Source organism: Miniopterus natalensis, chromosome 12 (genome assembly GCF_054644295.1).
Source record: "Miniopterus natalensis isolate mMinNat1 chromosome 12, mMinNat1.hap1, whole genome shotgun sequence".
NCBI classification, from domain to species: domain Eukaryota; kingdom Metazoa; phylum Chordata; class Mammalia; order Chiroptera; family Miniopteridae; genus Miniopterus; species Miniopterus natalensis.
Window position 1 is genome coordinate 39798127 of NC_142092.1, and position 24749 is coordinate 39822875.

The 24749-nt window shown below is 34.4% G+C and overlaps 1 protein-coding gene across 4 annotated transcripts in view; it reads left to right on the forward strand.

The window, feature by feature from the left end:
* The window catches only part of VPS13A (vacuolar protein sorting 13 homolog A), a 163136-nt gene that overhangs the window by 132574 nt on the left and 5813 nt on the right, over positions 1-24749 (forward strand). Inside the window, exons 68-71 of one of the 4 annotated variants that reach the window (XM_087822709.1) lie at positions 3148-3262; positions 19273-19358; positions 20755-20878; positions 23223-23297. In XM_087822709.1, the coding sequence (XP_087678835.1) occupies positions 3148-3262; positions 19273-19358; positions 20755-20878; positions 23223-23297 (400 nt within the window). Of the gene's footprint in view, positions 1-3147; positions 3263-3453; positions 4039-5981; positions 9122-19272; positions 19359-20754; positions 20879-23222; positions 23675-24749 lie in introns of those variants that run through there. The other 3 variants (XM_087822708.1, XM_087822710.1, XM_087822711.1) reach the window with 3 other exon arrangements.

The following is a 24749-nucleotide window of genomic DNA, read 5'->3' on the forward strand; positions in this document are numbered from 1 at the left end:
ATTTTCTGAGTCACTTGAATTTCCATATGAATTTTAGGATCAGTTTGTCAATTTCTGCAAAAAAGACAGCTGGGACTTTGATAGAGATTGTATTGAATACATAGATCAATTTGGAGATTAACGCCATATTAACAACATTGTTTTCAGCCTATGAAAATGAATATCTTTCCATTTATTTAGGTCTTTAGTTTCTTCAGTGATATTTTGTGGTTTTTAGTATGCGTCTTCTTAATTTTATCCCTAGGCAGTTTATTATTTTGGGTGTTATAAATGTTTTAATTTCATTTTTAAATTGTGTATTGCTGGTACATAAAAATACAACTAGTTTTTGTGTATTGACCTTATATTATGCAGCCTTACCAAACTTATTATCTGTAATTGTCATTTTGTGGTTTCATTAGGGTTTCCTATATACATAAGATCGTATCATCTGAATATAAAGGTAGTTTTACTTTTTTCTTTCAGATCTGGATGCCTTTTGTTTCCTTCTCTTGCCTAATTGCCTTTGCTAAAACCTCTAGTACAATGTTGAATAGAAGTCCCAAGAGCAGACATCTCTGTCTTGCTCCTAATTTTAGGGGAAAAGATTTTTTTCTTTCACAACTCTGATGTAAGCTATGGATTTTTGTAAAGTCTTTTGTCAGGTGGAGAAAGTGCCCTTCTATTCTGAATTTGTCAAGTGCCTTATGAAAATAAGTTGAATTTTGTCAAATGCTTTTTCTGTATCAATTAAATTGATATTGTTTGTTTTTTCCTTTGTTCTATTAATATAGCATATTACATTAGTTGATTTTCATATGTTAAACCAACATTGCATATCTGGGATAAATCCCATTTGGTCATGATGTATAACCCTTTTTATGTGCTGCTGAATTTAGTTCGCTAATGGTTTTTGAGGATTTTTGCATTATATATATATAAGAGACATTGGTCTGTAGTTTTCTTGTGATGTCTTTGTCTGGTTTTGATATTAGAGTAATACTGTCCTCATAGAATGGTTTAGGAAGTGTTTTCTCTTCCTCATTTTTGGGGGAAGAGTTTGTGGAGGATTTGTGTTCATTTTTCTTTAAACATTTGATAAAATTCACCAGTGAAGCCATATGGATTTGACTTTTATTTCTGGTAAGTTTTTTGATTACTAATTCAATCTCTTTATTTGATGTAGGTCTAACCAGATTATCTATTTCTTCAGTCAATTTAAATCCTCTTTTTTTTCTTTGTCAGTCCAGCTAATGCTTTGTCATTTTTGTTGACTTTATCAGTAAACCAATTTTTGGCTTCATCTATTCCCTCCATTGTTTTTCTATTTCCTATTTCATTATTTATACTCTAATCTTTATTATTTTCTTTCTTCTTGCTAGCTTCAGGCTTAGTTTGCTTTTCTTTTTCTAGTATCTCAAGTGTTAAGTTAGATTATCCATTAAATGTTTGTTTTCACAGCTATAAATTTCCCTCAGCACTGTCTTTACTGCATCCCACTAAGTTTTGGTTTGTTGTATTTTTGTTTTAATTTGTCTCAAAGTAGTTACTTTCCTTTGTGATTTCCTTCTGTGACCTTTAGTTATTTAGGCTTCTGCTGCTTAATTTCCACAAATTTGTGAATTTCCCAAATTGTCTTCTCTTAATAGATTTCTAATTTTATTCTGTGTGGTCAGATAAAATACTTTGTATGTTTCAGTACTTTTATATTCATTGAGACATGTTTTATGGTGTAATATATAGTCATTCCTCGAGAGTGTTTCATGAGCACTTAAGAAGAATATGTAGTTTGCTGTTATTGGATTTAGTGTTCTATAGATGTCTGTTAGGTCTAGTGGGTTATAGTGCTTGTTCAAGTCTTCTTTTTCCTTGCTGATCTTCTGTCTTTTTGGTATCCATTATTGAAAGTTGGGTATTAAAATCAGTGTTATTATTGAATTATCTTCTTCTCTTTTCAGTTCTGTCAGTTTTTGCTTTGTGTATTTAGGGGCTCTTTTGTTAAATACTTGTATGTTTCTACTTTTTGTATCTTTTTGATGTATTGGCCCTTTTCTTGTTGTAAAATGTCCTTTGTGTCTAATAAGAATTTTTTGTTTCAAGTCTAATTTTTTTATCTTAGTATAACCATTCCAGCTCTCTTTTGGTTACTGTTTTCATGGCATATCTTTTTACATCCTTTTACTTTCAATTTATTTGTGTCTTTGACTCTAAAGTGAGTCTCTCATGAATAGTGTTCATATAGTTGAATCATATTTTTTGTCCATTTTGCCAATCTCTGCTTTTAATTGGAGATACTATCCCTGTATATGTGTCTATACAGGTAGATAAATTATGTGGTAAGGTATGTTTATATAATAAATATTTATTCACTGTGTGAATGTTTGTTGAATGAATGAACAAACAAAGGGACATTCTCATGTAGGTTCATATAGTTGAAAATGTTAAATAAAATATTACAGTATGAAATTTAACAATGCATATATGTATTTCAAATAATACATATAATCCCAAGTAGAAATGTGAGGGATGTGAGCGTATTTGAACATTAGAAAACCATGCAATGTGATTTATAGCATTTAGATTGATAGAAGTAAACCATATGATCACAGCAATGATCAGGAAAAAAATCCTTATTTAAAATTTATTGCCCATTCAAGATTTTTAAAAATAGTAACAATAACCAAAAAAGGACTATAAACAACTAAGAGCAGAAATGAAATTTCTTGGCTTGACAAAAGATGCCTTAAAAAAAACACCACTGCTAATACCAGTATTTCATGGAGAACTCTTAGAAGCTTTCCCTTTTAGGAATGAGTAAGGATGCCTGAAATCCTCTCTTATATTTAGCATAGTACTGGAGGAGCTAGATAGTATCATAGGAAAAGAAAAAGAATTTAAAGGTTTTTAAATCGGAAGAGAAACAGCAATACTTATCACTTGCTGTTTCTATGATCTACAAAGAAAGTCCAAGAGACGTTATAAACAAACTTCTTCACAGTTCTACATTTCTGTAGAGAACTTACATTATTAGTGTCATAAAGACAAATTTTAAGAGAAGGGATAGAATAGTCTTATTGTATCCAAAAGAAGATTCTTTTTAGTAAATGTATTTTAAATACTATGACTTTTTAATACTTTAAAAAATCAAGTTATATTTTTTTCCTCTAGGGCCACAGAGTCTTCTGATGAAGTGGAGAGCCTGCGACCCCCTCGGTTCTTTAATGAAGATGGAGTTATCAGACCTTACAGGTTGAGGGATGGTACTGGAAATCAAATGTTACAGGTGGGTAAAGAAGTATTTTATAAGTTAAGATTAATTTAGCTTTGTCAAAAGTAGCTATGTAATGCTTTAAATATATATGAGGTTATTTGGACTTCTATATGTTTTGCTTGATTCCATTTATAAGTTTCTTATATTTACTTAGGTTTTAATGTACATTTATTTACTATAAGATTTTTTTTTCTTTTTTACAGGCATCAAAAAGTTTGATATGAAAACAGTTAATGCATGACTTTGCAACTGAAAGCCAACAATAGATTTTAGTCTTAAAATTTACAAACTACATACAGCTGTTTCACTGTTTTGAATACAAAGAAAAGCTTTTGTATTGGTAACTTTTGTAGAGGATTTTTAGTGAATCTGATCTTTTTATAGGGTATTCTTAGTTCTCTGCTGGATTTGCTAGATTTATCGAAAGCCATTGTGCCTATATACCCTCATAGTTGATGGTACTTTTTAGCCAGTTAGACCATTTCTGTTTAGGGTACTTCCTTCTCTTTATCAAACCAATAGGTGCTTTTATATTGGATATAATTCTCACATCCAATTAGACATGGATAAGGAAATAATCAGGACCATTGCTATTTGAACTTCTGGGTTCTTATGTTTTTCTTTTGAAGATGCTCAAGTTGCCAAAACCCTCTCTGCTTTCTGCTTGTGCAGTCCATTTAAAAACAAAATAAACTGATGAACAAAATAGATCCAGAGACATAGAAACATGGAACATACTGACAAATCTCAGAGGGAAGGCAGGGGTGGGTAGGTGGGAAGAGATTAACCAAAGAATTTATATGCATATATGCATAACCCATGGACACAGACAATAGTGTGGGGAAGGCCTTGGAAAGGGATGGTGGGGGTGGGATGGAGGGGGTCAGTGGGGAAAAAATGGGGACGTCTGCAATACTGTCAACAATAAAAGATAAATTTAAAAAAACCTTTTGGCATTTGATAAGTAGTTCACAAGAAAGCCAACTATTTTTTAGTAAGGAAAGTTAGCTTTTGGAACAATAGTTTGGAGGTAGAGTATTTTATCTGTTTAGTTAACTTTCTTCCTAAAAAACTGAGTCATGGTGCAAGGAATACTCACCATGATAGGTTATACCAATTTAAAGTAGTCTGTGTGCTTTAGGTGTGGAATATTAAATTATATTTTGAAAACAAAGAATCATTATTTTGTATAGACTTGATAATATTCAAGGTGATAATGAACTGTGGGAATATGACCCTCTATAGCCTAGAAATTTTTAATATTGTCAAGTTTAAGGTGGTTAGGGCAAAGATTTGAAACTTTGATATTTTGCTCACTGCACGCAGAGTATATAATTTTATATAAAATGTGTTTTCATTAATGTAGTAAAACATAACCATTGAGTTAATGTGGGATATTTAGTAAAGTGATTTTACACTGTGTTTAAAATGTTTTTAAAGCATCAAAATAATACCATATGGGGATGGAACTGGCAATCAAATGAGAGACTGTGCTCTCAAGGGCATTTTGTACACTCTCTACAATGCCAGTATATCATTCTTTGGAAGGTGGAAATGTTGCAGAACTAACTTGTGGTTCATACATATGAAACATATATTTCTACTTAGTACCTGCCTTCCCTCTTGAGAACACAGTGAAGAAGTTACTAACATTTTAATAGACTTACTAGGAAGTAAGGATTAATAGTAAGGAGAGTTTAGAAATACATTGTCATTATTAGAAAACAGATTATAATGCATAAGAAAGCCATGAGATACCAAACATTTCTCATGGTTGGTAACTTGATTTCATTGGCAAGTCAACTTATTCTACACCTTCATTAATTGTTTTCTGAAGCTTAGTACTTTGGGATTTAAAGGTCATGACTTTTGACTATATATTTTTTAAATACGTACATTATTTTTAGTAGGCCATTCTTTGCATTAATTGCTAAAAGAATAATTTAAATGACTATACACACACAATTCTTGTCAGCCATTACTTGTTTTTCAACAAGAGCATTAAACCGAGTATTAGCTGGAATACCTATAGGGATTCAGCAGATGCCTTAGGATGTCTGCAGTTAGCATTATTTTCTTACAGATACAAGAACTGGGTTGTGGCCTTAGTCGTAACAGTGCTGCTTTGAGTCAGAACTCTACTGTATTCCTAGCAAACACTTTAAAACATATGAGTACTGTGGTAAAGAACTAGATCACATAGAAACAGGATTTAAAACCTCATCAGCTTAGATTTAATCTAAGTGATATAACAATGGTACCCTTAAAAAATGTTTAGTACTTTCAAATGTTTCTCCTTTTATTTTCTAATTTTCTAAAAATCGTGCTCTGTGTTCACTAAATTCTGTCTGCCCCTATATAATAATTAAATGTAAAACACACTTTTGTTGTATACCATTCTATCTAAAAGGTAGTAGCGCGTCATCGTAATGCTTCCTGGTCGTAAATTGAAGTTGCCTACTGGAGAAATGGAGTAATTCTAATTTATCCCCAGGATACCTATTGGTATCACCAAACTATTTTATACATTACATGTAACAACCAATAGTTTAGTCTTAGCCTATTAAGATCTGGGACATTATACCCATAATGACTATCCTACTCAGAGCTGAAGTGTCTGCTTCCAAATTATTTTGACTCCTCGAACATGTCATGACTTTACATGCTTTCCAAAGAACCTGTCACACTTAACTAACCACTGTGCTTCTTTTTTCCTTTACCATGCTCACAGAAAATTCAGGCCTACAGGGAATGGATTATGACTCACAGTAGCAGTAGAAATGATGATGATGATGATGACGATGATTACTAGTCAGATCTCAGATGTTAAAGTTAATATGTCCTTTGTCATTTTATTTGAAATGTTTCATTAACATGTTTTGCATGACTGCTACCATAACACCCATATGCTCATTTTTAGTGAGTTAAAGTACTTTTTCTTTTAAAAATGTTTTTCTACACAATTTCAAAATGCAAAATAATTGCATTATTTAATCACAGAAAAATGTATTATACATCTAAAGTAGGGCATACTATGTATTATAGAATTTGCTTGTGTATATTTTGTAGTTTTGTAATAGTTTGTCTTTAAGATTTAGTTAGACTTAAATTTTTTGTTAATGTTAACTAGCTTTATCTTATTTTGAAGTATCTATTTGTTAGCAAAAGGCCATTTTTAATGTTCTTTGTACATGTTTTGGGCTGTAATGTAATGCCACTGTGAAAAAAAAGAAATAAAGGAAGAGGAAAGAAAGAAAGGAAGAAAGAAAGAAAGAAAGGAAGGAAGGGAAAGGAAGAATACTAATGGTCAATATTTTATATTTAGCATTTTAAAAGTATTTTTGTCAAAAATTTTTAAATAATAAACTTATGTAACTTGAAGCAATACGAATTTGTTGTTCTGTTCCAAAATCATATAGTTTGGACTACTATTATAAGGAACATTTATGATTTGTCATGGAAGCGATGATTTAGTCAGAATGAAAAAAGTGTTCTTTGATTTACTTTATTTCATTTTGTACATATTATATATATAGTGAAACAATGAACAAAGTTGGTTTTATAGTCATTATATTTACTTATTAATTTACATATCTATATACTATATATCCCTATTATAAAATGATACAAATTCAGGACATAGAAGAATGTTTATAGTAAGCATAATTTTACTTGATAATATTGGGAAAATGTTATCTATGTCTTTATAAGCACATGTTTAATGTTTTGTGTTGAAGGATTTGGCTTTTTTTTTTTGTAATGTCAACTTAGTGAAACTGTCTTGTCTTGTTTCCCTAATATATCAGATGTATTATTTAAAAAACTATAAAAAGTGGATGACTATTAGTAGTATAATGTTTCATCCCTTATGACTGCAGTGCTTTTGGGTTATATCAAGCACTTTGTTCATAATGGACTTACATTAGATTACAGTAAAAAATTACCTTAATTGTTCAACTTTTGGCTTGATTAAGCCTATGATGCCTGAATTTCTCCTGATTCTTAAGCTTATCAGGATTTTATTTCTGTAAATCACTGTTTTCCATTTCTTAGAAAATGACTACTTAAAATTTTTAATATTGAGCTTGCAGAAAAGGAAGCTGAAAATTATCAGCTCTTTTGAAATTACGACCTCCCTAGCTTTCGTTCAAATTAAATAGAAACCAAGGTCATGTGTACTAGGACTAAGAAATATGTGAATGACAAAGAATTTAATTATTATTCTCATCAAAGTAATTTCCTTACCTTTTTTGGAATAAGTGAATAAATGAAAACAGTGTCCATTAAAATAGTCACTACTGGTATCAGAGACAATTTGTATTTGTCATCCCCCACTGCTCTGTCACCCCTGTTCAAAATCAAAGCCTGCTGGTTCTACTAGGAGCTATAGAGAATACAGCCTATTGTTATGTATCATGTATGCCTGAGGAAGGTCTTTATTGCATTCTTCCCAACTTTGCTAGGTGCAAGGCCTTTCTAAAGGGGAGTTTCCTGTGGTTGGTGTGTCACACTTAATTCTATGGTACAGGTTTTGTAAAACATCCTTAAGAATTTATCTGGAAAAAGTTCTGGATATTTCGGCAGTGACTTACCATTTTAATGAAAAGAAAATTGGAAGTAGGATTACATTTATTTAAAATGTCTTGAACAATAAAAATATTTAAAACAATATCCTAGCAACTTTGTTCTTGTGGTCTTAAGGATTCATCATTGCTGACTGGTCACGAGTGTACATATATTTACATGTCCGAATGAACGTTGCTGACCAGTCTTGAAATAACTCGTGATGCATTTACATTAAGTAATTCTAAACACCTTGCTGACCAAAGTAGCTGGCCGCACGGGCAAGTTCTGGCTTGAAATAGCCAGTCAGCAAGGTGTTTTTAGCCCTTAGAAGTGAAATATGTTCTCTGATAGTGTAATTGCCTTTGTTCTTTCTGTTTACCTATCACAGAGAAATCTTCCTAAGCTTCTTTGACCACAGGTATTATTTTTCCAGTTTCTTAAAAAAAAAAATTATATTTCTTTTGTTGGGGAAATGTTTAAGACTAAGGCTAGCTTTATTGTTTTACACCAATGTGTTCTTGATGGAGATTTAGAACCTGGACAAAAAATCTCTTTTGCTCCTTATCAAATATATAGAAAATGAGTTTTTTTGTTTTACACCAGTATTTTATTGATGATGAAATAGGGCCTGGACAAAAATATCATCTTATTCCTTATCAAATGTATAGGAAAGAGCTCAACTTTGGGGCTTTAATGAGATGAACATGTCTTTTGTTTGTTTATTAGTGGCTCTGTAAATAATTAGAACTTTAAAATGGAAGAAGCCATCTAATAAGAAAGTCTAGAGAGAAAGCTATGTTTGAAAGAATATGTAATACCATTCCTTTCCATGTCCTTTAACTTTATATTTCAAATTTCTATGTGATCATGGCTTACATGTAGAAAAGGAGCAGGGTTCTCTCTTTTCTAAGGGAATGATCGCTTCTTCTTTGTTTTGTTTGTGTCTGCTTCACACTTGAGTGACACTGAAAACTGACAGGAAGAAGAATTTACCTGAAATTGTGGATACCTGTCCCCATGGATAAGTGTATAAAATGAGCCTGTAAATAAAATTCATTAGTGCTCACATTGCACATAGATAAAACAAATGTAAGTCCAGAACAGTATTGCCAACTTTCAATATTCCTTCTAGAAAAGGAAGTCAGAATAAATTTCTATTTGTTCCTATATTTAAAATCAGAATTTTACAAATTTTACTTTTTGAAATAGCTCAAAACACCTATCATCGATGCAATGTTGAGTGATTTTAAAGTCGTGTTGTTAAAATTTACAAAAGGAGCCCCTGTTGCTCTGTGACTAGGACATCAGTGTCAGCATGGCGGGTATGGGGGCTGCTGTGGCTACACCTGAAGGCCGTGCACACTGGGGCGGTGGCTGCGGCAGCTCAGTTTGTCTGAGCTGAGCCCTGTGGTGAAATTTTGCATTATACTTTCCTGTATTGGTGGGAAGGAGACTAGGAACAGCCATCCCAAATGTTATTTGAATGCCTTTTTCTACTGCCCCTTCAAGCCTCTGTTTTTCATTTTATATATTTACTTACAAGTTTTTATAATTGATTATAATAGTCTAAAAATCTTAAAGGTCCTATGGGGTCAAAATAAGATACTCAGTTATTCATTTAGATCAAGTAATACTTATGATGAGTATATGGAAAGAATGTCAGTTTAATTTCATTTGTCAATTACAGTTTACATTCAGTATTATTTTGTATTAGTTTCTGGCGTACAGTGTAACGGTTAGGCAATCATACACTTCACAAAGTGTTCCCTTCGATATTTCCAGTACCCACCTGGCACCATCATAGTTACTATAATATTGACTATATTTTCTATGCTGTACTTTACATCCCTGTGGCTGTTTTTTAACTGCAATTTGTACTTCTCAATCCCTTCACCTTTTTCACCCAGCCTCCCAACCCCCACCCCTTTGGCAGCCATCGCTCTGTTCTCTTTATGAGTCTGTTTCTATTTTGTTTGTTTATTTCATTCTTTAGATTCCACATATAAGTGAAATCATATAGTATTTGCCTTTCTCTGACTGACTTATTTTACTTAGCATAATACCCTATAGGTTCATCTATACTGTTGCAAATGGTAAGATTTCATTCTTTTTATAGCCAAGTAATTGTTCATTGTATATATGTATCCATTTGTCTATTGATGGACTTGAGTTCCTTCCATATCTTAACTATTGTAAATAATGCTGCAATGAATATAGGGATGCATATATAAAAGAATATCATTTTTATTTATTATTCTACCCCTGCACCTTTGGGATACATGGAGATCAATTAAAAATATTTAGCTCGTTAATCTTTAATTTCAGTGGACATATGTTTGAGTTTATGAGGTACAGTAAGTGTAAGCAGCACTACACAGAACATTACAGAAAGTCTTGAATAATAAAGAAAAATAAAATACATGATTTCAAATAGATCTGTGTCAAGGAGGTAATTAGGATAACACGATTATCATATAAAGGTGTTTATGGTTTGTTTTGTTTTAAGGTGGTAGACAATTTTCATTTCCATAATTCTCAATTAGTGTGATAAATTTATTTAGCAGTTATTTCATATCCACCCATATATATAGCAACAGTATACCTCCAAATATCAGTTTTAAAATAAATATTTAATAATTTCATAAAATTGTTTTTTAATGTAACCTTCTTCATTGCATATACATATTCTAAGCAGTGAAATGGTAACAGACATCTAAATTGCATTGTGCCATTCCTCTGGATCTTAGAGATGCTTAAATATTTGAGCATTCAAAATATTATAATCATTATTTGTATTTAAAAACACAGAGTCAGAGATTTAGCTAAGTATATTCTTCTTACTGTTTTCCTACCATAAATTATCATTTTTCTACCATAAATTATCATTTATCAATAACCTGTTAACTACATGTCTGCAAAAATATCCTGAGTATGTTCAATACAACTTGGGGTTTCTGTTAAATTAAAAATTTAGAGACCGTTACTTCCATGATAAAGCTAAATTGCTCTTATGAATCAGTTAGCTAATATTCTCAATCTATAATTTTAGTATTTTACAGGAGACATCAAAAATTTTCAAAAATTAAAGTAGATTATTTTCTAATATAATATGTTCAGAAATATATGTTCAGAAAAGAAAAAAGTTATCCTGTATCCTCACCATTGATGACATTTCATTTTTAAATTATTTATTCATGTGATTATGATCCAAATATATGTCTGTTATATACTTATTACTGTAAATTTTTATAAACATTTATTAACTTATAAAGGTTTTAAAAGTGACCCATTTATAGAATCATCTCTAATATGGAAAGCCTGGTTTTTATTTCTGGAATACATAAATAGCCAGCAAACCTTTATTTTTATAGCTGATGTGGAAGCTTTTTTGTATTTTTCTTTTTTGATTGGACATAGTTCTACCTTTTGACTCTGCTTTTAAAAAAAATACTCTACCCCTTAAGAGAGTGTGTGTGTGTGTGTGTGTGTGTGTGTGTACACAGGACCGTTGTGTTCTTTCATTGTGTATGAGTATTGACAACCGGGTTTTCCCATGGGGGTAGTATATTCTCAACCATTTCAGATATTTTTAAACTTTATCTGTGCTGTCTTTAAGCCTTTTACATCTCTTACAAAGATATCATAGTTGTCATGATGTAAGTTGTTATAGAAGGGAGGCTGTTTGTGTTTGTTGTATATTTCTTTTCTTTCAGAAATGACAGAGGTTTATAATTAGCTTCAGACACTGCCTTAATAGCAGTTGGACCGTAACTGCCTTCAGCTGACGCGGCCTTTCCCTTTACTCGGGAGGAGAATTACAACTGATCTGGAAAAAAGGGCTTCCCGTAGGCAGTCAGATCACCAGATTACCTTCCTGGCTTCATCTGAAATTTTGAGTAAGTGCACAAGAATTAGGAGATCAAGGCTTATTGGTTTCACTCTTCATTCTGGAACCCTTCCTCCCCAGAAGCCTACTTCTGAATGGGAGGAGAACACTGAGGAGAGCCCAATTCTGTTACGCAGGCACATTCAGGTTCTTAGCGTCTCTGGTACAGCAGAGCACATGGAAATGGAGACTGCCTGTCCAACTTGGACGCAATTCTCAGACCTCATTTATTAGTTTAGCAGAAATCTCTTGGAGAGTCTTTGGCACAGCATTTTCGAAGGCCCACACTTTTGAATATTTAGTACTAAATCCCACAAACTTTATTTTGGACCAGTAGAGTAATTCACCCCACTTAGAACCTTCCAGTGTTACATTAAAATACTTTTTGAATGAGACTTTGAAATTATGTCTTTTTCCAGAGGCAATAGTTCCACTTATGGGCGGTTCCAGTTTTCTGTCTGTCTCAAGTATAAAATGAATTTTTTAATTCTCTTTTTTAATCCAGTAACTGGACTGAAACTATCTGGTCTTTTTCAAAAGTTTGTCATCATTGCATTTCTTCAATATATTAAGGAAAGATAAGTACTATTAAAATTAAAAGTTGGTACATTTAACTTTAAAAGAAATCCTGAAATGTTAAGTTCAAGTAGATTCAACTTGAGTCTTGCTTTCTTCATACTGAGGATGTGCAAATAGAGCTAAAACTCTGCAGTAAGTATTAGTTTTGAAGCTCTTTAGCCTTTATTTAGCTAAAGGTGCTAAATTGTAACGTGGGACTCAACCCATGACTTTGCTGCTGATGTGTTAGAGCTCTGCCTTACGACTTTCCCTGCTTGCTTTGGACAGTACAGAGATTTTCAGCATAAGTTGAGGTTAGAACTGCTAATTGAGATTTTTTTCTAGCAATACTACCATAGTGTTGTTAGACTTTAGTTTAAGTATGAAAAGTATTTTTTTTATTGGCCAAATATCCTGTGAAAAAGGTGTGTTTTTTTTTGTCATCTGAAACAATGGAATCCCACTGCATCTACTGGAATATATACAGTTCTTCTGTGCACATCTTGAGAATAAAATTATCTGAGATGCAGCAATACCCTGTGGCTCAGGGCCTGGATTCTGGAACCACGTAAACTTGAGTTCAGTTCCAACCTTTCCTGTTATTAGCATTATAATCTTCTGTTATGCTTATCTGACCTCAGTTTCCAGACTATAAAATAGAGATAATTATAGTACTTAACAGTCCCTTGATGTTGAGATAAAGGTGCCTTGGTGGTGGTGCTGAATTAGAACAAGTGAAGTAATGTGTATGAATAGTAACACAGTGTCTAATTCCAGATGAGTAGCAGTCGATGCTAATTCTTGGTCAGATGCTAATTCTTGGTCATCGCTGTATAATTGTTATTCCTCACTGTCTCCTCTCCACCAAGATAAAGCATCATCTCATCCTTCTTTCTCCTTTCAAGATTAATAGAATAGGTAAAATACCAGGACAATTTTCACACACTAATTGGTGAGCAATAGAAGCAATAAAACCTTAGTTATTTGGACTGCTCTGAATTCTATAGTATTTTATGAGAAATGTTGTTGTTTTCAAGTATATGTAGTATCATGGGTCATAAATGTTGCTCATAGAGGTTCATTACAGAGACTCTTGTAACTTCACTTATTATTTCTAACCTGTCTTTTTGGCCCTTTTCGTATAATGTGCTAGGTAGGTGATTTAATGGTTTGTAGTTGTCAATGTACATAATTATGTCATGAACATAATTCTGCCCTTTCTCCAGACTGTTTTAGTTGAACCAGTTGATGACAGTTCACATTTCTTAAGGAATAGTTATTTGATTTGATTTGATGTCACAGAGTTGTGCTCAGCTTTCCTACACTGTCTAAGCTGTCAGCATAATTTATAGTTTGGTTGACAAATGAAATAGCTCATTAGCATGGGAAGAGACAAAGGTGTGGGGGATTAATTAAGGGCTGATTCCTCTTCAGATTTGATGACAGCCAATGAGATTTGTTTGTTTGTTTTCTTAACCAACTTGCCTCATGGAGTAAGCTAAATATAACTTTTTCACTCCTTTTTACATTTATTCTATTATATATATGAAGTCATAGAGCTTTGAGGTAATGAATGTCTACTATAGTTGATCACGAAGCTTGGTTGAATGCCTGTTTTTCCTGGCCGTGGCCCTCAAAGTCTTTCACATTTGAAGTGAATTTGTAAATCATTTTTTATCCATAATCTTTAATAACATAATTCTAAGGAAGATATACTTATTGATTACGTTTTCCTCTAAAGATAAAATTGTTTTGAACAAATTATCTCCTTTTTAAATAATTAAGAAATGGTAGCATTTACTATTTTAATTTACAATTACTTGCCTGAACTTTGTTGTTTTTATTTTTTTAAATTTATCTTTATTATTGAAAGTATTACAGATGTCCCTTCCCCCTCCCCATTGACCTTTTCTACCCCCTAACCTAGTCCTTTACCACACTATTGTCTATGTCCATGGGTTATGCATATATGCATATAAATTTTGTTGTTTTTAATAAGTTTAATTTTTTGGTATAATCTGTTCCTAAACCTTTTCCCTTTTTCCATCATCTCCTAAATATTCAAATTAGCCAATCTATAAAACCATTTATTTGTTGTCTAGCAGTTTTTCTTGCTTGATAGCATTCTTTATCTTTCATCTAGATGAATTTCATTTTTCTTCTAGCTCCCATGACCTTTAAAAAATTTAAATAGTAATCAAATTTTGTTTTTGTTTTTAGCAAAACTATGTGTTCTTCTTTATCCAATTTTATTAAATATATTTCCCACTAATATTAGCACTTTAGAGTGAGCCCTTCATATCTGCTCGTTCCACTGACCACATATCAAATTGAATCTGAGGATGTGGAACCCACAGATATGGAGGCCCAACTAAGGGATTTGAGCATTGCCAGATTTTGGTATTGATGTGTGTGGGGGTGGGGAGCCCCAGAGCTAATCCCTTGTGGATACCGAGGGACAACTGGATAATTTGGGGGGTTTCATGCCTTTCGTGTTAGTGATTTGTTCCTAATATGTAGCTATTCATATTTTACTTCCCCCCCCCCCAGAAATATTTTTGTTACAGAACCCTGTTACCTCATAGCATTTGTATGATTTGAGAGTTAGCTATGTTTTCTGCACGGTAGTTTCTAGCTTGTGTCCTGCTTCTAAGGTATTGGGACATATTTGACAGGAAATACAGATATTAGCCGAGGGTAACCCTGACACCACTGTCTTTCAGGTTTCTACTTTCTGTGTGTTTCTAAGTTTGTGATCAGTTTGGTTTGGATTTACTTATATCTAATAAACTAAGGTTCGCATACTCATCTTTTCTAATGCAAAAGGGACTCTTTTAGCATCAACCATACATTTTCATTGTTATCTACCGATTCTGGCAGCTATATGTAATGAATGCATTTACCTTTGTGTTTCTCTGTTTATTTTTTTAAGAACATTCTTAAACAATGATAGGTAATTCATATATACTTTTTATAAATAAAAGGTTGTTTTTTCTTTAACATTACAGCATGTTAAATGAGGCTAACATATCTAAAGTACTGGCTAGTACTAAATACTTCAGTCAAATCATTTGATAGTTCAGCCAAATCTTGGTCTTTATGCAAAGGCTCTACATAGTGATTCCTAGCCCTGGTTTTGCTAGTTCATTTATTTTAAAGGGCATCACAAATTGTTTTAGTAGAGACATTCATACGTAACATGTGTTTGGGATGAAGAAAGGTAGCATATTAACACTGAACTATTTGGATTCTTTTAACCTCAAACAAACAAAAACAGCCAGCCTGAGCTGCTTTAGCAGACTGCCTCAGCAAATCCAGCATCCAGGAATACTGAAGGTATTTTGTGGATACTGTGGGAAACATATGACTGACATAAGAGGAGACTTCATGGTATAGGGAAAAGCACTGGAATTAGAAATAAACCACTTTTCTGAGCCCACTTTTGCAACTGACAGTATGACCCCGAGCAAGTCAGTTAACTGTAATGTAACTGAACTGCACAAGGTTGTTGTGAAGATTAGATGGATAAAGCTCTCACCTGGCCTGGCCGGCGTGGCTCGGGTTGGGCCTCAGCCTAGGATCCAGGAGACTGCCGCTCGATTCCCGGTCGGGGGGCGTGCAGGAGGCAGCCGATCACTGACGACTCTCTCATCGCTGATGTTTCTGTCTCTCTCCCCTTCTCCCTCTGAAATCAATAAAGATATATGAAAACAAAACCACAATCCTCGATTTCTGCAGGGGTAAAAGTAAGAGACTGGTTTGGATGTACAATAACATTCCTTCAGGTGGAAAATTCTATTGTTTTGTTTCCCATAAAATAATATATAATGACATTCTAAGCAGTACAAAGCTCCGTATGCGAGGAACTTAGTCAGGAGATTGTTACCAAAGCCCGGTGTTTGTAGACTCTGCAGCAGGGCGGGAGCTGATGGCTGATGTATCACGTTCTCTCCCATCTCTCCCAGGCTTCTCTGGGATCGATCTAGTTCCCAAGTTTTAGCTTCTGCTTATAGTGCTGTTCTTCCATATTCACATTTGTAATGGAGACTGACCAGCAAAATTTTCCTGTATAAGGAGTTATCTTTGACATTTATTCAAATATAAGGTGTCCCCCCAAAATATATACACATACTTTGAATAATTATAAAGGCAGTGTTTATTAAAATATATTTCATTTGCAAAATTGAGCTATAAGCTCTTACAGTATGTATACATTTTTGGAGGGGAACACCCTGTTTATTCATTCTGATAACAGAGTATAGTTCGTTTTATCTTTCAGAGTAGACTGGATTACAATGTCCATTCATTTTTCAAGTGTAGTAGCTAATGTTTTTTTTATGAACTCCAAAAAACATTACATGAGTGACTTTTTTGGTGTGTGTTTTTCTTTAGCTTTTATTTATACTAGATGCTATTCTGACTATTGAAATTGGTTTAATTGCTTATATGCACAGGATAAATTTTATTTAAGTTGGGTCTGAAGAGTGGAAAGCGATGAGAGACAGGCTCAACTGCAATGCCCAAACTTAACAATGTTGAAACAGAAGCTGGATACTGAGGTTAGAGTTCAACCATAGCTTTTAAGTTATTTAAAGGTTTTGATCTATTAATGGGGTATAGGGACTCTTGACTCCAGTAGCAGTTGATATTCTGGAGATCATTTGTAGTCTTGATTTTAAAACTTGGCCGTAGAAAACAAAAAGTAAGTACTTTTAAGCTAACTTCTTTTCAAATACCACAAAACTGAAACAAAAGAATGTAAAGTTGAAAATAAAGCTTCACTTCCACCTCCCAGAGATAAGTGCAATGAGCAGATTGGTGTGTTACTACCAACCCTCCAGAAATTTTCTGTGCATATATAAGTGAGTATACATTTATGTGTTTCCCCCATTCATTCTCAGTAATTTCACAAGAGAACGTATTTTTCTGTGTCTGTATACATGCCTACCTTTTTCTTTCTCCTGTCCCATTATATGGCTGTACTATAATTTACTCAAATAGTCCCTTATTAATTTACATTTTTTGCTTTTAACGCAATATTATCATGAAGATTTTTATATGTATGTCTTGAGATACTTTTACATAAGATAAATCCTGGCAGTGGAATTGTAGACTCAAAGGGTACATTTAATTGATTTGCATTTTCTTGATTTTGAATTAACTTGAAGATTTTCTCATATATTTATGGGTCAGATTTTGTTTGTGTTTTGCTGAACTACCTGTTCATAAATTTTAGACATTCTCCTATTACTCATTTTTTTATATTGGTTTATTCATATTCCTAGAATTCCCTGTTATGAAATTAGCTCTGTAACTCTGTATTGACAAACGTTTCCCAGACATTCTTTGGTTTTTGTGTTATTTTATTTCTGTTTATTTGCTTATTATTTTGCCATTTAATAGTATTTAATTTTCATGTATTTAGGAAATTTTTTACATTAAATTTTATGGACTTTGTATTCTATATTTAAGCCTTTCCCACTTTAAGATTATTAAAATGTTACTTTTTAGTACCCCTGTAGTAGTATTTACATACTTAAGTAAGTGATCCACGTGGAATTAATTTGGTATAGAGAGAGGTAGGGATTTTAGCCAGCTGGCTGCCTGAAACACCAGCTTTGGATAATACACGCTTTTGTTCAGGAATTTGAAATGCTGTTTTGATTTCATAAATTCCTATATTTGTATATATAGGATTTTATAAAGTCCTATGTGCATTTTGGTCAGTTTCTGGAATCTGTATTCCTTCTATGATATGTCTGTATATAAAGTCTACCAACACCGAGCTGTTTTCAAATTTATTTACATAATTTGCTATCTAATAATTCTTATTTCTTCTAACTCTGTGGTTATGTCCCTTTTTCATTTATAATTCAAGAAATTTGTGTTTACTTGTCCTACCTACTGCAGGAAATAGTAAAGATTCTCTTTCCTCAATATTATAATCTTCGAAGTTAGAAAATTCTCCCATGCAATTAATTTGTACGACTCCCCCTGCTGTTGGCGTTGTTTTTTTGTTGTTTTAACTTGTCTCCAATAGAAATGAAGACTATTCTATCCAGCTTCTCTACCAAGATTATTAAGAAGTCACTCATTACCTTTCTTCTAGGCTAAATAATTATATATAGAGAGAGAGATGGCTTCATGGAACATAATTTTCTAAAGTCTTTATATATTTTGGGATTTCTTCAAGAGATCTAACATTTCGGCCAAATTCTCAACATACCTCTTTTTGAGGGTTCTTAGTCACAATTACATTGCTAGTCTTTAAAAAATAGTAGTCTGGCCTATTATATATTTTAAATAGCCAAAGTAACTTCATCCTCAGAGAAAATAGTGGTGTTTAGAAGCAGAATTAAAAATGATTAAGTCTCTTGTTTATATAGTTATCTTTATATATCCTGGGACAGAGGATTGCTGACAATGTTGTGGATAGACAGTGTTTCAAGTGTATTCTTGAAAATATACTTAAAGGCCACTGTGTAGGTTAATTAGGTCCTGGGGTTCCCTCTTTGTCCAGAAATACTTTGTTCCTTATTTTTGAATGAGTTGTGAGATTGACAAAGAAAAGCATAGTTGTAAGGCAAGTATGGAAATTCCAGGGAAGAGGCTAATAGTAATTTATGTAATACATGTTTAATGTGTTTACATGTGTTTTTGTACAGATGTGATCAAATACTGATATATTTCCCAAGATAAAATGAATATGATGGTTTAATAGTAAACTTACTGCCTCAATGTAGATTCGGTAAGGTAGAAACAATATCTTATAAAAATCCAGCATTAGATTGGTATAGCTTGCAATTGAATAATCTTGAGTAAAGCAGTGCAGATAGGTGCTTTTAAAAAGGAAGCAGCAATTACTTTGTGAACATTCAGTTTTCTGATGATGTATTTACTATGTAAATATGTTAATGACTTAACCCCATTGAGAAATAGCTTTAGAAGATCATAAGGGATTACTTACATTACAATTGGAATAATTACTGATTTTCTCTCTCATTTTTTTTAGGTCATGGAAAATGGAAGATTTGCAAAATGCAAATATTTCACCCATGTCATGATCAATAAAACAGATATGTTAATGATAACCAAAAGGTAAGTTTCTTTCTCTGATGTAATTTGATAAGGGGTTAACTGACAGCCACTCACGAAGTGAAGCAGTTGTTAACTCTGCTAACTCTGGTCCTCTTCCTGTAATTTTCATCGGAATTGTTTCTAAAGCAATACTTCAGCAGTTACTTTGTTCACAGCAATTTTCAATCCTGTTTTTATTAACCCTTTCTCTCCCTCATTGCCACTGCATAGGGATGCATCAGTGTTAAACAAGAGTCAGCTGCAATGTATTAGTTTACAAATCTTGCAACATTTAAAAAATTACCTTCTTTCTGATATAGAACTTTTTCAATGAGGTCACATAAATCTTGACAGAGTAAAGGAAGGGAGTTAGTTGCAATTGATTGGAAAGTAATATTCTCAGGATTTCCTTTCTTCCCAAGTTTCATATTTGAGCATAAAAGCGTCTTTGAATCAGGAGAGGGATTCTAGGTACCTGCTATAAGATTAGCCTGACTTTGAATGTCCACGTGCTTGAGACGTACTAGGGGACCAGTGGGTTTGTTCCACAGCCCCTGTGATCCAGGGCTGGTGAAAGCGGATCAGAGGCAGAAGACTGAGGAGAGGCCTGTAAGTCCTCATTAGTTTTCTCTTCCATCCAGCCAGGAGCCTGCCTTTTCTTTAACTCAATTCCTTAACATATATCTTAAAAAAACCTCTGTTGTACCTACAGTTGATGTCTCAACCAGAAGGAAGAATTGGGGAAGAAAGGCCTTTGAAGGGAGAATTAAATAGAATTATTATAGAGTGTATTTGCATCGTGTTATTTTCCCCTCAAAATGGGGGAAAACAAGAATTAATTTTAAAAGCCTGTTTCTGTTGTAGGTTGGTATACATATTATGTGGAGCCTTAGTAATGAAAGCATTTATTCTAAAGTATTAATGGCACAAAAGTTTCCCAAAATACTGGTCAGTAATAGGTTCTGCAATTTTTTCTTATTTCTTGTAAAGTACCTTATATATTTGACTTTACATCTACTTTATTTTTTCTAATATAAGTATGTTGTGCTAAAAATTTCCCACTAACATTGCTTAAGCTGCAGCCCATAAATTTGGTTATGGTCTATTTTCATTTTCATTCAGTCCAGAATGTTTTCTAATTTCTTTTGAGATTCTTTGACCTGTGGATTATTTAGACGTATGCTAATTCTCAAGCATTTAAAAATATTATTTTTCTATTGTTGGTTTCTAACTTAATTTTATTATGATCTGAGAACAGACTTTGTAAGATTTCAGTTCTTTTACATTCATTAAGGTTTTTATGACCCAGAATATAGTCTTGGTGAATGTTCTGTGTGCTCTTGCAAAGAATGTGTTCCTGATATTATTATATTGTTGGATATAAGTGCCTGGATTTTTTTTTTTTTTTTTTTGGCAGTGGTGTATTGTTTGTAACAAAAGGAACATTTGGACAGCTTACATGTGAGTGGCAGTACAATTTTGATGAATTTACCAAAGAGCCATTCATTGTTCATGGGAGAAGATTGCGCATTGAAGCAAAGGTACGTTGAATAGATTTTTTTTTAACTGGCCACTGAAAAGAACACGTTGAAAAACTTTACTTTTGTAAGTTTCCTCTCTTTTATAGATGTTGCTTTATCTTCCTATCATTTGCCTTTATACCTGCTGTCTTACGCAGGTTTAAAGAAAAAAGAGGGAGGCCAAGAAAAAATATGCTCCTTTATGTGCTTTTACCTCAACAGCCGCATTCCCGGGTCCTTATTTTATATTCAGTAAGAGAACCTGACCTCACTGCTGTCGCGGGGCTAAATGAGAAAGCCTCTTGTATACCTCAGAATCTCTAGCAGCGCCCTATGGAATGTTTTTCCTGGAAAATCTCACAACAGGACACTTGAAAATAACAGCTGACAGTTGGTAGTTCCTTCTCTTTGTATAGATGCTCTTATCTTCCCAGCTCAGGTATAATCTTGAAGGCAGAGACAGGTTCTCTGTTTTGATTACCAGCAGCTAGCACAGTGCATGCTACTTGGATGTTGATACAAAATACAGTGAAGTTCTAGTCATTTGGTGAATCAGTAGGGACTCACTGTCCAACCTTAGTTGTAGCGATTGCAGATTGCACTGGGTATTCCAGGTACAGCAATACAGTAGGTATATGTGATAAAAGATAATGTATTTGGCCTCAAGGTATTTGACCAGATACCTATGTGTAGGGCCACTTGGGCACTGACTGTATTAGGAAATATTGAGACTTAACCCAAGTATGTTTTTTCTTTGTTATCTATGAAGGATTTAATTGACTCATGTAACTGAAAAGTCTGTAAGTCCACATCTTGTAACTTAGGTATGCTCAAATGATGTCATCAGCAATTATTCCCCTCCCCCCTTCCTCTCCTCCCTTCTCCATTTCACCTCCCCCCCCCCATCTCCAGGTTCTGCTTTCTCCAGTGTTGGCTTCATTCTCAAGCAGGCTGTCCTTTGGTGACAGGATGGCCAGCAGGAGTCCCAGGTTTACATCCTGGTGGCTCAGCAGAATGAAAGTTGCTCACTGGGCCACCTTTGGTCACTTGCTTATCCCTGAATCAATCTCTTTGGTCTGGGGGGCAGGGGTCACCGTGGTGCTACCAAGAAGGAAGGGTCAGCTCTATCTGAAGTATTGGAGTGAGAGAAGGTGAGAAATAGTTACCCAGAGGAGAGCACAAAGTTGTCACTGGAGTAAGAGACATTGGACGCAGGCAGACAGACAGCAGGTAGGTGTCTTCTGGGCTGGCCTCCAGAATAAAACTGCCACAGACCCGTGCTAACCAGTGAGTAGCATTCCTCCAACCTTAACACTCAGTCCAGAGACATGGGGAGAGGGCTGGATATCAGTTCCTGGGGATGTTGGAGCAACTTTTCCCATTGAGAATTTCTCTAATTCAATCAGAAAATGAAAGGCCCTGTGCCCAACCTGTGAAATAAGGGATAGTGGCTGTTAGCTTCTGGTCTAGCCTGTACTGCTTTCCTGCCTTTTTTTTTCTTCATATTTTTTCTCTCTCCAAGGATACACTTCTTATCTCCTTGATTTCTTCCCCTTCTACCTATTCTTGAGACATTGTATTAGCAGCCATCCTTCATAAAAAATTCAAGAATCTGATTTCTCCTGGAGCCTGTTTTTGCATGGATATTGCAATCACAGGGATTGTTAGACTAGTAAAACCCTCCACGTTGCTGCTTCTGCAACCCTGCCCATAGTCAACAGCAGTGAACACCGCCCTCCTCCTCAGGAATTCAGCCTTCCTGTTGTCTCTCTGTTTGGTATCCACTTTAGACAGTTCTCCCCACAAACACTGAACAGGACACTGAAGAAGTATCAAAAGTGGAAGACAGGGCCCACCCTGATTTCTTTGATCCTGAAGCTACGTTCTTGTTCAGTGGTTTAAAATGTTAGAAGTTTTATATATAGATGTATGTGTGTGTATCAGCCCCATAAACACGTGTGTGTGTGTGTATGTATGTGCACACATGTGCGTATTTTTGAGCTGAGACCATCATTCCATGGCCGGATATCAAGAACTGCCTGAGCAGTTTTTTGGAGGGAAAAGCAGTGGCACTTCTCCCAAGTTTACCTCCTTCCTGTCCCCTGTGTAAACCCTTTATGGCTTTAGCTAGGAAATCTCACCTAAAGTTTTTTAACTTAGATTTAGTGATAACAGATGTGTTAGTGTTCAGTCTTTTTTTTTCTTTTCCATTTGTATTTGGTTCTTCTTGGTTTCTCATCCTTGGCTTTTTTAAGGTGTATGATTTGTGTAAAATGGACGATTTAAGCACCGATATCCGCCACTTCTTTATCATATTTCTACAACTGGATTTTCATTTTAATGAAGTCACTTATTCTGTTTATAGGAACGGGTGAAGTCTGTATTCCATGCCAAAGAGTTTGGAAAAATAATTAACTTCAAGACCCCAGAGGATGCTAAGGTAAATATAATGAATCTTTCACATCAACAGATACAGCTTTGCTTTTCAGAGTCTTGAAAGTTGGACTGTTTTTTAAGGTAGACAAGTTTTGTTTGTTTTTAATTATGTTCTTGTGCTTTGACAGTTTTAATATATGTAACTAGATAATATTTCCCCGAAACTACTTTTCATTAGATTGAATTCAACACATTAGATTGTTTTTCATATCAAATGGCTCCATCTGATTTTAAATGCTTTTTTAAAAAGTCAGACAAAAACTATTTCATTCTAATGTTAACCTATCATCTCTAGCAGGGAAAGGATGGCCTCACATTGTAGACTTCTCTGCTGTGTAGCTCTGGTGATTTTTAAAAAGTTACTATAGGCTGGCACATAAGGGAAGGAGCCAAGCCTATAGTAAGAAAAATCTGGGTTTGAATATAGATTCTGTTCCTTCTTGACCATAGGACCTTGGGGAAGTCATTTAACCTCAGTTGCCTTAAAATATGAATGATGTGAACTGAAAAGCACTATGCATACTTTAGAGGTTATGGCAGCTACAGTGATGTGTGCTGTCAAGAAAGGGAAGAGTTACAACTGATTACCCGGTTAATCACAGCTAGGACGCTGCTTCTGATGCTGAATTGTACTCGCTGTGTCATAAAACTTGTCATAAGAACACAAGGCTCTTTTACTGACTCCCTGGGCCTCCCGCCTTCATGCTGTATCTGTCCTCGCTGGATATGACTACTTACCAGTTCACTTGTCACATGTGGACCCCAAACCAGGAACCTCGGACCATTGCCCACATCTGTGCGATGTTCTACCCAGATGTCGTGCTATAAGGCAACACTGGCATCCTAAGAGCAGAGAACTGAAAGGGAGACAAGTTGCAAAGAAAAAGGAAGGAAGTGACTAGAGCCTCAGCACGCTTGTTGCCTGGAGCAGGGGGCAGCCTGGAGCAAGATAATAGCGTGACTTTCAGGCCATCTCCTTTTGTGCTGCTGAAGGACACCGCAGCCTATTTCAGCTTCTCTGTAATAAACCTTCCATGTAATCTCCATACAATGTTATTTTATCCCAGAAGGTTTGTTCTTAATCCTCTTGCTCTGCCAGAAGCACCCAGAGAGGGCTACTGAGCTCTATTCTCTCTCTCCTTCCCCTAGAGCTGTTCCCCTAGCTGCTGCTTAAGCTAAAGAAGCACAGATATCTCAGCCCACGTGTTTCACAATGGGATAACCCCAGGGTCACCTCTAAGGCTTTTATCTGTCACACAAGCCCAATGACAATAGACATTATTGATAGAAAGATTTGCATTTTATGTTTGTGACTTCAGATCTTTTCAAAATAGAAAATACTATATTATGAGAATACCTAAAATGCTCATGAATGTTGCTATGCTACTCCTACCCACTGTAGAATATATAATTATTCCTACCCAGTCAGTAGAACCCTGTATATGGAGTCATGAAG